The sequence below is a fragment of the Diachasma alloeum genome, unplaced genomic scaffold (assembly GCF_001412515.2).
Source record: "Diachasma alloeum isolate Michigan unplaced genomic scaffold, Dall2.0 Dall_scaffold_00466, whole genome shotgun sequence".
NCBI lineage: Eukaryota > Metazoa > Arthropoda > Insecta > Hymenoptera > Braconidae > Diachasma > Diachasma alloeum.
Window position 1 is genome coordinate 22,551 of NW_021680599.1, and position 12,311 is coordinate 34,861.

Below are 12,311 nucleotides of genomic sequence, written 5' to 3' on the forward strand. Positions count from 1 at the left end.
TTTTAAGACGCACGTGGGCCCGGCAAACAATGACGTTCTCAGGCGAAACACAAAGACACAATGGGAGTCTTGTTTGAGATTTGTTTTCTAGAGTGGTTCACGTTTGAATTTTATGGTGTTTATGGCGACGTCAGAAAATCAACAGTCGTCCAATATTTATATTAACTCTGTTTATACTTTCTCTCTTACTTTGTTTATCCTATTTCTCTCATGAATAAGAACTCTGTAATTGGATTTTTAAAAGAGATGCCATTGTCCGCCAGAGCACACGTGTTCAGCTACGCAGTATCAATAAGAATAAAATAATTAAATTATCAATCGAATTAATCTGATCATATTGGAATTTAAATTGACCGCCAGGTGCGCAACGCCACCTAGTTACGAACGGCCAACGACGTAACAATGAGTCGCGTGAGGTACGTATGTGTTTCAATCTAATTTGCATGCGTCTGTTATTCATTTCTGCACGTGTAGGTACATTGTCACGGCTGTCATCTGTCAAGACGATTGCTGCTGTTCGACCTCTGCCTTCTCTATTCGCTACTTTATACATGACAATACCCTGGTTTATCAGGGAACACTGATAAAAACTATCATTTTGGATAAATCAATTTTATTATGCGGAAATATTAAACTGTAGCTCATAAAGGCTTGAAGGTTATGAAGTGGTTTTTCATTCAATTGTTCTCAGGTGATTGGAGTGAATACCAGTATTTTAGTTAGTTAGCATATGTTAGGATCTTGATATAATTAATATTTTGGGAGAAATTTAAAAAAAATGGATAAGATAAAAACTGGAAAGGTAAGATGCAGATTTTGAGATTATCTTTGATGATTGTTGACAAATATGACACTAGCGGGATGGTCAGTAGCAACATATTCGATTTCTCCATTATTTCTACAGGTGTGTAAAAATATTTTACAGGTTTATATTGAAAAAATCATGTGAACCTCGTAGAGGTTTGTATACCTCTAAGTATTGCTCAGATTCACCGGAATCCCGCTAGTTTCAGTCTCACCATCGAATTGATTGTTATGGATTAATTGGAGTTTCAGGTGGAAAATGTGAGAATGGTGGATAGGTACAGTAATAATCATTTGGTTGGTACTCTGTATCTCACTGCAACTCACTTTATTTTCACGGATCCGGCTGGAAAAAAACAGATTTGGGTATGGAATAAAAATATAATTAAATATATATATATATATATATATATATATATATATATATATATATATATATATATNATATATATATATATATATATATATATATATATATATATATATAATTAAAGAATCTCCTCAATAATCTCTACTTTGTGAGAAATTTGTGTGGAAGATTCCAAAATTAAATCATTTATTGTTGGATTCATTAAGAAATAATGATGAAAATTTCAAGGCCGTTGACCGCATTATTTTGCAGATATGCATCGCCGAAATTTGGTGAAAAAAAATCATGTTTTCCAATTGTTGGAAAAGTTTCAGCTTTTTGTTAAATTTTTTTATTGAATCATAATTTTAAAAAGAAATGTTGTTTGAGAGTACATATTGGTTTAAAATTGTTATTAAATTTGTTACAAAACTTACATATTGTGACAAAACTGTTATCAAATCTGCGCCCAACCATTGTCTCCAGCACAACTTTTCATAAGTATAAATCCCTCAAGCCGTTATGTATTAAATATGAGATGTGAGCTACAAACCCAATAAATATGCAACAATTCTGGCTAAACACGTTGACAATCATTGCAAAATAAACGGATTAATTATTGAATTCTAATGAATAATTAATCATTTCAGAGTTAAGTTTTGAGTGAAAATATTTCATCACTCCATAGAACACTAAATTTGACGGCATGAATTGGACAATACCAAATAGAATTGCGACAAGTACGTTCAGAATCATCAAGATTCAATAGGGAAATTAATAAACTAGCGTATTGTACGTTAGAATTGTCAACGGCAGGTTATTCTCAAATTTCATTTTGCAAAGTTTCCTTCGGATCTATGAATATGTATGACAAATTACATAATAATAATTTGATAAAATTTTTCATCGCCGATTTGAATTTTTTGCTATTTTTTCTATGTATTCTATGAAAATGTGAGGATAGGAATTGAATTTATGGGTATTGGTTCATTATTCGAAAAAATATATCAACTTTAAAATTTTCCCTAGACATTCAAAAATTAAAAATTCGGTTTTCCTGTTGATCTCGTTTCTCTTCCGTTTTTCACTTTCTTCCATCAGAATTAGATAATAGAAAGAAAATACATTTGTTTTTCTTCATTATTAAAAAGAAACGTTTTGAAATTTTCAAGATTCAAAAATCGATTTTGAAAATTTATTTCTGATTTTCCTTCCCTACATTTTCGGTATTTCCTGTTTCTGTGAACGGAATATGATCACCGGAATTAAAAATGTTAATCTCCCTTCATTGTTTAAGAAGAAAAAAACAATTTGAAAAATTTCGAAAAGCCATAGAAAAATAGATTTTTTCATTTTATTGATACTGATTGATGATGATCGATCGCTCATTGCAATTTCCTTCTTCGGTTTCATTGAAATGAGATCAAAGGGATGTAAAATATTCATATTCGTTCACATTTTCAGATCATTGGTACTAATTAATTTAAAGAAAAAGAAAGAAATGAAAAATTTTAGGTATGATTATCGAAAATTGTTTGTCGATTTGTATTCTCGCGTAATTTATGGAGAATTTCTCTTCATTCAATGTTGTAACTTGTGAATTAAGGAACAAAAATATATATAATAACAATAAGAATGAATAAAATTAAATTAATCTAATTGTGAAGATGGAAATGGAAAGAAAGTAAAATAAAATAACACAGTATAAATTAAACGCGAAGCGGCCATTCGCTAGTTCATACTGAAATTAATCATTTAATATTCTTCTCCACGACAGGTTTTAAATACCCATATAGCGTCCATTGAGAAACAACCCCTTACTACTGCAGGATCTCCGCTCCACATTCGCTGCAAGCACTTCCTAACAATAATCTTCATAATAACGAAAGAGCGTGACTGCCATGACATATACATCACTCTCACACGTCTCTCCTCTCCTTCAAAAATCGAGGATCTCTACTGCTTCACCGCCCACCGAGCTCGCAACTCCCGAAGCAAATCTGATGGTTGGAGCCTTTTCGACATCCAGTCTGAGTACCAACGCCAAGGCCTTCCCAACGGCGAGTGGGCACTCTCCTATCTAAACTCAAACTACCAACTTTGTGATACTTATCCTCATTACATCTACGTTCCCTCAACCTGTACAAATAATATTTTATTAGGCTCAGCAAAGTTCAGAAGCAAAGGAAGACTCCCAGTGTTGACTTACCTTCACTCTAACAAAGCGGCAATCTGTCGTTGTAGCCAGCCTCTCTCAGGCTTCAACGCTCGATGCCCAGAGGATGAGCAAATGCTCTATCACATCTCCTGCACAAATTCCACTTCAAAATTTATGTACGTAGTGGACACAAGGCCCAGGATAAATGCAATGGCTAATAGAGCAGCAGGGAAAGGTTACGAAAACGAAAATTTCTACGACAACATCAAATTTCGATTCTTCGGTATAGAGAACATTCATGTTATGAGAACCAGCTTAGCGAAATTAATGGAACTCCAGAGAACAACATCAATGTCTGCATTTTTGAGTGGATTGGAGAACAGTGGATGGCTCAAACATATCAGATCAATTTTAGAAACAGGCTGGTTTATTGCAAAAGCCATTTCGAATGGAATTACTGTGGTGGTTCACTGTAGTGATGGTTGGGATAGAACCGCTCAAGTCTGTTCCATTGCTGCGCTACTCCTAGACCCTTTCTACAGGACTATCCAAGGTTTTCAGGCGCTAGTCGAAAAGGACTGGCTTGCATTTGGTCATAAGTTTACTGATAGATGTGGACATATAACGGGAGATCCTAAAGAATTAGCTCCTATTTTTACACAGTTCATTGATGCAACTTATCAGCTTTATCGACAATATCCTTACATGTTCCAGTTTAATGAGTATTTTCTGTTGACTCTGCATGATAACGTGCACAGTTGCGAGCACGGGACCTTCGTAGGGAATAGTGAAAGGGAGAGATGTATACTTAAATTGTCTGAGAGGACCAAATCACTCTGGGGAGACATTGCCACGCAAATACATGAGTTTATTAATCCTCTTTACGCTTGCAATAAGTACAAAGATGAGTGTAATAAGGTGCTTGAACCGAATTTATCACCACAGTCTATTGAACTTTGGAGGGGCATGTATTTCAGATTTGAAAATGGGATACATGCGAGGGAGACTGGTGAAGATTTTTTGTTGACTGTTTATAATCACACGTCGAGTTTAGAGGATCATGTGAAGTATCTTATTAAGAGGATCAATGGACTTGGCATGAGTAAGAGTGCAAAGCATAATTCTGAATCAAAGTGCAATTACGATAAGGATAAGTTTAGTTTAGAGGGGGATAGGGTCATTGTAGACAAGGAGTTGAGTCAAGTAGAATTGGAGAAAATCAAGGTTACATTGGAGGAGATTGAGGCTGAGATGAAGACTGTTGCTGTCGAGTGGAAATCTAGCAGTAAGGTGGAGCAGTGCACGTGTCCTATTACTTTTGATGCTTTCACAAAAAAGGTATTTGGCGAATATGAAGACTATTCATTTATTCAGTTGATATAATTGAAAATCAAAAAAGAGAAAAATAGGAACTAATACTTCCATTCTTAGATTTACCAAATTGTTTTGACTTTATTTCCAATGAATTCAAAGAATTTCATTTAAATTATCAAAGAATAATTTGTCCTTCCTCATTGAAAATATTTATAAAATTGATAATTATAACTATAATTAATCTTAAAAATAATAAATCTTTTTGTTTTGCATTCGCAATTGTAGCAAAAACCACTGAATGAATTTTCAGAGTGGATGATTTCCCAGCAACCTGTCAATTTTCTCCGAACATAACAATTATTTTACAATCACATTAATGATAACTGATGTTTTTTGACATTATTTTTCCAGAATCACTGTTGGTCATGCGGAAATGTGTTCTGCATTCGTTGTATGTCAGACAAAGATACATTTACATCTTTACCGGGGCATTCGTCTCAACGTGCTGTACCAATGTGCAAAACGTGCTCCCAGTCTTCACCCCATGGTCCTTCTTGAAGAATTTACGCATTTATTAGAAAACCGTCAATGTCTGAAGACAACAGAAGACCGAGGTTTTAATTCCTCATTCGCACGTGCAAAACCTATTACGACTACTTCAGAAAACTTGTATAATAAAGAATTTCATCTGAATACAGCATTTCTTGTTGATAGAATTTAATCGCCTTTATACAGAATAAAATATGGGCGTGTACATATTCTATAATTTCTGGAATATATAACTCGCAAAACTTTTAGTGTTATTCTCGTACTAGATTGAGTTTTCTGACTTTATTTTGTATCTTTCTTCTCCTGCTGTTTTATTCGATAGTCGGAAAGCGCTGCCTTTATTGCATCCTCAGCAAGCACTGAAAATAGCAAATTATTCGAATTTTGTATCATCATTCAAAATGCGTTCCACACGATATTACAACTAATTTCATTTTAATTGCTACATTTCATTTTTAATAATTAGAGAGAAGACCGAGGTGAAATTTGGAAATTATCGGGCGTCGTAGAGACCATAGTTATAGTTTATGAGTTATAGGGGAAAATAACAAACTAACATTTTTCGAGGTATGAAAAGGGGTAAAGCGGATCAAAACGAATCAAAACGTACAAAAGGATTTCTTGATCACAAAAAAACACTTTTCATTAATATTTAACAGAATTCCTTTTCATTCAATGTTGTAACTTGGGAATTAAGTGAAAAATATATTTATACTAAGAATAAAAATGGATAAAATTAAATTAATTTAATCGTAAAGATGGAAATGAAAAGAAAACAAAATAAAATAAAATAGTACAAATTAATTTAGTAACGTGCGCGAAGCGCACGTTCGCTAATGTAAAAATGTAAAAACAAGCAGGGTAGAACTATTCGACAGAAGCCATGTGACTGTTTCTTCATGTGTTATTCCGTGTGTTATTCATGCGTTGTTCATGTCTTTTTGTTTTCTACCAATTCCATTGATAATAAGCTTTCGAATGGATCCGTAGTAATTCCACTTTCAAAAATGAGAATAGGCAATTCCTATTCAATTTCCCGACTTCATCTGATGGATATTATCTTTAACACAATTAGTGAATATTTGATTTTTATGCTCCATTTTTTTTCATTTATGAATTTTTTACTCTTTTTTTTAAAATGTTTTCTTTAATAGTATCAATCATAAAGGGTAGTTGAGATTAATTAGCATTGCAAACACTATTATTCTTTTATCTTTAATCCTATTTTGCGGACGCGTCACGCCTTTTTGTATTTCATTTTATTTTTTTCGCCACAAAATCTTCAATAAACATTCATTTATTATGAAACCGACTAATATTTAACAATATGATATAAAATATAAATGAGCATAATTTAATGTTGAATGATTTTTTTAATTATCCACACGCAAAAGTCGATAAAGTGACGATGTGTCATTTTTTAGAAAAACGATTTTTAGATAAATGGCTCTATGCCTATGATGCTCTATGATGTACTGAATCGATCGACCCAAAATTTTGCACAGAAGTGAGACCCGATAATACTGATTAGTAGCCAAAATTTTATGGGGTTCATTCCAACTTTTACGCGGATTACGGGACGTCAAATTCACTATAAGGTGAAAACAAGCAGGGGGGAGCGAGTATGTGGCAGTGAACATCTCACATCTCACTCATTAATTTTTGCTTCCGAATGGAAGCTTTGTAATGGTCCGATTTTCACATTCTCTAATTTTCATTGGAAATGATGTAGAATAGTCTGAAGCGTAAAAATACGAAGTTTGGCGACCACGTCTGTATGTGAATATGCCCACCGCCATCTTCCCGATGATCAATTTTTAGAAAATTGAGCAATTAAGTGGCTAAAATAATTCAAGAAAATTTGAAAACTTGGCAGATTATAGGTCTTAATGAGGACTAACGCTGTGCACAATTTCAGCCCGATCGGTCAAGTAGTTTTTGAGATAAAGCGATTCGTGTTTAAATCGTTTTTCACGAATATTTTTAAATTTATTGGACCGATGTAGATTTTTTTTTCAAAGTATTCGTCTCGATGTCTACCTAGATCAACAAAAACATATATACCCTTCCATACAAAGTTTTTGAGATATTTCCCCTTTTCTATTTTTTCATTAAAATCCTTGTACGCGCGCTAACGTGTGCAAAAATCGAGATATCAACTTAAAATTTGGACAGAATCTTTCTCCTGTGATAAAAAAGGTTCCTATTGAAGATGGGCTCAATCGCACCAGTAGTTTCCGAGATATTCAACTTTTTCTGAAAAGCTATTATGCTGAATATCTTTAAAACATTGCAAATGATTCCACTCATTTTTTGTTCAAAATATTCGTCTCGGTGTCCTCTACCGAGATCAATTAAAACATCTATATCTGTTCATATAAAGTGTTCGAGATATTCCCCTTTTTCAGTTTTTTTTTTCATTAAAATCCTTGTACGCGCGCTAACGTGTGCAAAAATCGAGATATCCACTTGTTTTTTGTCAATTCAAGGACTTTGAGACATACTTTTTTTAGGGTGTTCATTCAAAACTGCAAGGACTCAAAGACTTTGATTTTGACGATTTTCTAATTTCGCCTGGGAATGCCGTAGAATGTCATAAAACGTGAGGACAAGACGGTTTTAGAAAATGTGTGCATGTATGTCCGGATGTGTGTGCGAATTTTTCAGAAATTTTTTATAAATCTTTACAAGCAGGGGCCGAGCCTTCCTGTCAGAAGGCATGTGACTGTTACTTGTTGCTTTATTTGGCTTTTTCACCTTCACGGGAGGTTCGACGAAAACCGGCCTCTGAGGCAAACTCGTCCACTCAGAGGACTTTTGGCTGGACAATGGGTTGCCTTGCTAACATCAGCGTGATACGGTAGAGTGGGCGAGGTCCACCAGGAGTATTACCGCCACATCCTCACGAGCCTTTGCAAGCCGGGTATTATACCTTGCGGCATAACTTTCCATAATGAAATGAATTCCTGACCTTCTGGAGAATCTTTCGACTCTGCCAGTGTTCATTCTCCTCCCGAGTATTTCGACTCGAGGGAGTTTTCAGAGCTAAATGCGAATCAGCCGGGACTACTCAGAGCCTGGGACGCCGAGAGGCTGATCTGACCAAAGTGGAACACTGTTACCCACTTCGCGACCACTCACACTCTCGGCCACCAGTTACCGCTTGGGTTATCGCTCGTCACCGTCTCCGGGTACTCAAATGTCGGCACATGGTCGGGTCGACAGGAGGACGATCTCTACTCCAGACCCACGGGCCCACGTGCTCGGCATTTGGTTCGCCGAGCCGGATGACGCCGGAAACAACAAAGTCGTCACTTCGTGTGCCGACATAACTCCTTTTTTACTAGTGGGGGATGCAGGAGCATCCCCCTACGTTCGCCGCCAACGATTATTCACCGAGGCGACGTGGAGTCCGAAACTCCTTATCCTGGCTTCTTCAGCCATTCCACCATCCAGCACGCCGAGAGATTATCCCAACCTCTCGGTTCAAGCGCTCGCGTTCGACCACGTTCGACTGCACCGGAATCTTACTAGGGCCTTGCCTCCTAGTCTGGATATCTCGGCGACGATAGGTCATTCCGTTTCCCTATCCCCACCAATCAACCCGACGGGATCACGGAGGTACCAGTCCTTTCACCTGGACGTTAGTCCCTAGCCTACTCCGACATAGCCTATAGAATCGCCCAGTTGGATGGCCTGTACGTCGGCCCCATTTCGCCTAGCACATGCTGTGTTATGTCCTATCAATGTTACTAGGAGGACAGTGGCGCCTTTTTGAAATAACGAGCGCCAAACTTCGAAATGTGGATCCGTTAGCCGCTAAACCTCTGATGAGGACTCCATCGATGTTGACTCGTTCATTTTTTGAATAAATGGGTTGAAGGTGTATTCCAGAATAAATCAAAACACTAGTGCTTAGGAGAGCACATTAACACTATTTATTTCAAACTTCTAATTTAAGCTTGAAATCTTTGGTAGACAAATACACTTGATAAAACTTTTATGGAAAACTAAGAAAAACTAATCGAAGAGAGAAGCTGGAACAGTTGTCGGAACAACAGCCACGATGGGACTGTCTCTATCTCAAACTGAAAATCTAAGGGTTGGGTCCATACACCCCCACTAGACCAAAAGTTGCGCGCGCAATCTTGGCCCGGAGTAAAGGGAAGAGGGGTAACTTAAAAGAGAAATCGGGAAGCGAAAGAGGGAGAAAGGGGAGCGTGTGACGTCAACAGTATTCCCTCTTGAGGGGTCTCAGGCCCTTCAGCTCCGCGATACAATGAACAAAGGAGAACTCAACACTCAACACGTGTGGAACACGTGAATCAGAGAAACTTTCTAAATATCTCAGAACCGAGATTTAACAATTTTACGACCGTAACCGTCGAGTTGATTTTCTCTCTATATTTCAGAATTTCAAGAAAAGTATTGTTGTGAGGAATTTTGGAGAGCTGTAAATTTACGAAGTAAACTCAAGTACTTGACATTTATTATTTCCGGCAACGGTTTTTCTCACGCCTGCGAAGTTGTTTTTCGTCCCTTGTTCATTGTCCTTTTCATTCTCGACTTTTCTCATTATTTAAAGATTTTACGTTATTTAATTAATTTTTAATATTAATTTGAATATCGCGGACAAAGATGGCTGATCAATGCTACCAACCATGAAAATCAGCGTCAAGACATCACAGCTGGGCGAATTCTAATACGGCGATAGTCTAGTATGCCCTCCAGACCTCCAGGGGTCGCGGTTTCACCCATAACCGCTATGCCTTAGGTCTTTCATTGGTTTGTGGTTTATCTCACCTAGTCGCGGCTTTCTTCAGCCGCTTCTAGGTGTCACTACTTATCTCTCTTCAACAATTTTGAGAGTTCACTTATCTTTTTAAGGGGATTTCAACCCGTAACGAGAAAATCTCGTTACAACGTTTCCTCGAAACGTTTGACCTTCTAAAATTGAGAAGTCAATTTCGATTGTATACAGTGGGATAGGCATATCTAAATGACCCCATTTTTAAGAAATGTTTCCATGTGAAAATCAATGATAGAACGACGATATGTCATTTTATCCGAAAAACGTTTTTTACGTCAACTGCAGTGTGAAATTTTACACAGGAGTGCAATTTGATGATACTAATGAGTTCGCAAAATTTGGAACTATACTACATCCTTCACTCATGTAATGGAAAGTCAAAGCAACTTTCAGACAAAAAAAATAGAAAAACGCCAATGTCTCGTAAAATTTGTAGGAACGGGTATATATATGTGGAAAGAACTAGATAGGACACATCAAGACGAATATTTTGAAAAAAACTTGAAATAGAATGAATAGTTTTTGCTTCCGAATGGAAGCATGGTATTTGTCGGATTTTGACATTCTCTAATTTTGCCTGGAAATTATGTAGAATGGTATGAAACATGAAGAAATGAGGGTTTTAGAAAATATCTGTATGACCGGGTCTGATAGTTCAGTTTTTGGGTTACCATTTTTAGAAAATATAACATTAATACGGGAAAATTCATTGATATGGACGTGAAATATTGACCCATCTAGGTACTATTAAACTCAAGTTTGATGCACAATTACAGCCCGATCGGTCCAGTAGTTCCTGAGATATTGAACTTTTTGTATAAAACTATATTGGTCAATATTTCCAAAATTACTTGACCGATTTCATTTTTTTTTCCAAATACTCATCTCGATGTCTTCTATCTAGATCAATCAAAATATATATATCCGTTCATACAAAGTTTTCGAGATGTTGCTGATTTTCTATTTTTTCCCTAAATTGAGGTACGCGGTAGCGTATCGACCAAGAAAAATTTTGACCGACTGAGAAGAACAAAGAGGATAGACCTGAGTAGAGGCCCGGATCGGGGGGTTTGACTGACTCCAAAAATGTTAGTTGGTACCCCACGGGAAAGGCGGCGTCCCGGTCGAATTGTCGGTAAATGTGAATCGGGTGCGTGAGTAACTCGGCAGTAGCAGTCCCGCTGTGACAGGGACAGGTTCGGAGGGGGGTTTTTGTCCTCCTTGTACTCAATGTTTACTTTATGTTTTTCAGTTGATTTATTCGCCGACTAATTAATATTAAGGGATGAAACAAAGACTGTTCAATGGAGAATTAAATTGCCCATCCATCAACCCCCGTTTCATCACTTAATCTCTGCAATAAAAAAATTAATATTGCGACGAAAGTCACGGCGCTATAAGAAACCCAATGGTTTCTCGGCGCAGAGTGACTCCCCATTAATTCGCCCGCTAATTAAAAAATCGTCTCTTTTCTCCTAATTAATATTAAGGAATGAAACCAATGCTGTTCGATGGAGAATTAAATTCCCCATCCATCAACCCCCGTTTCATCCCTTAATCTCTGTAATAAAAAAATAAAAACTGCGACGAAAGTCGCGGCGCTATGAAAAACCTAATGGTTTCTCGGCGCAGTGACTCCCGACAACTCGCCCGCTAATTAAAAAATCGTATCTCTGCTTCTAATTAACATTAAGGACTAAAACCAATGCTGTTCGATGGAGAATTAAATTTCCAATCCTTCAACCCCCCTTTCATTCCTTAATCTCTGTAATAAAAAAATAAAAACTGCGACGAAAGTCGCGGCGCTATGAAAAACTCAATGGTTTCTCGGCGCAGTGACTCCCGACAACTCGCCCGCTAATTAAAAAATCGTATCTCTGCTCCTAATTAACATTAAGGAATGAAACCAATGCTGTTTGCTGGAGAATTTAATTTCCCATCCTTCAACCCACGTTTCATTCCTTAATCTCTGAAATAAAAAAATGAAAACTGCGACGAAAGTCGCGGCGCTATGAAAAACTCAATGGTTTCTCGGCGCAGTGACTCCCGACAACTCGCCCGCTAATTAAAAAATCGTATCTCTGCTCCTAATTAACATTAAGGAATGAAACCAATGCTGTTTGCTGGAGAATTTAATTTCCCATCCTTCAACCCACGTTTCATTCCTTAATCTCTGAAATAAAAAAATGAAAACTGCGACGAAAGTCGCGGCGCTATGAAAAACTCAATGGTTTCTCGGCGCAGTGACTCCCGACAACTCGCCCGCTAATTAAAAAATCGTATCTCTGCTCCTAATTATCATTAAGGAATGAAGCGGGGTCTGAAGG

General features: G+C 36.9%; 2 protein-coding genes across 3 annotated transcripts in view; one reads left to right on the forward strand and one right to left on the reverse strand.

Moving 5' to 3' along the window:
* The first annotated feature begins 463 nt into the window (after nucleotides 1-463).
* On the forward strand, nucleotides 464-5,436 carry LOC107042441 (myotubularin-related protein 6). 2 transcript variants are annotated; one of them, XM_015263488.1, is made up of 4 exons: nucleotides 464-802; nucleotides 1,051-1,170; nucleotides 2,931-4,649; nucleotides 5,037-5,436. In XM_015263488.1, exons 1-4 carry the CDS (start codon nucleotides 779-781, stop codon nucleotides 5,181-5,183), a joined length of 2,010 nt encoding a protein of 669 aa, XP_015118974.1. In that variant the 5' UTR covers nucleotides 464-778; the 3' UTR covers nucleotides 5,184-5,436. The 2 variants fall into 2 exon arrangements, with proteins under 2 accessions (XP_015118974.1, XP_015118975.1); XM_015263489.1 differs by having other exon boundaries at nucleotides 1,057-1,170.
* LOC107042444 (iron-sulfur cluster assembly enzyme ISCU, mitochondrial) overlaps nucleotides 5,326-12,311 on the reverse strand; it is a 50,739-nt gene continuing 43,753 nt past the window's right edge. The window contains exon 4 of the mRNA XM_015263491.2: nucleotides 5,326-5,533. Within this exon, the coding sequence (XP_015118977.1) occupies nucleotides 5,457-5,533 (77 nt within the window). The 3' untranslated portion in view covers nucleotides 5,326-5,456. The remainder of the gene's footprint in view (nucleotides 5,534-12,311) is intronic.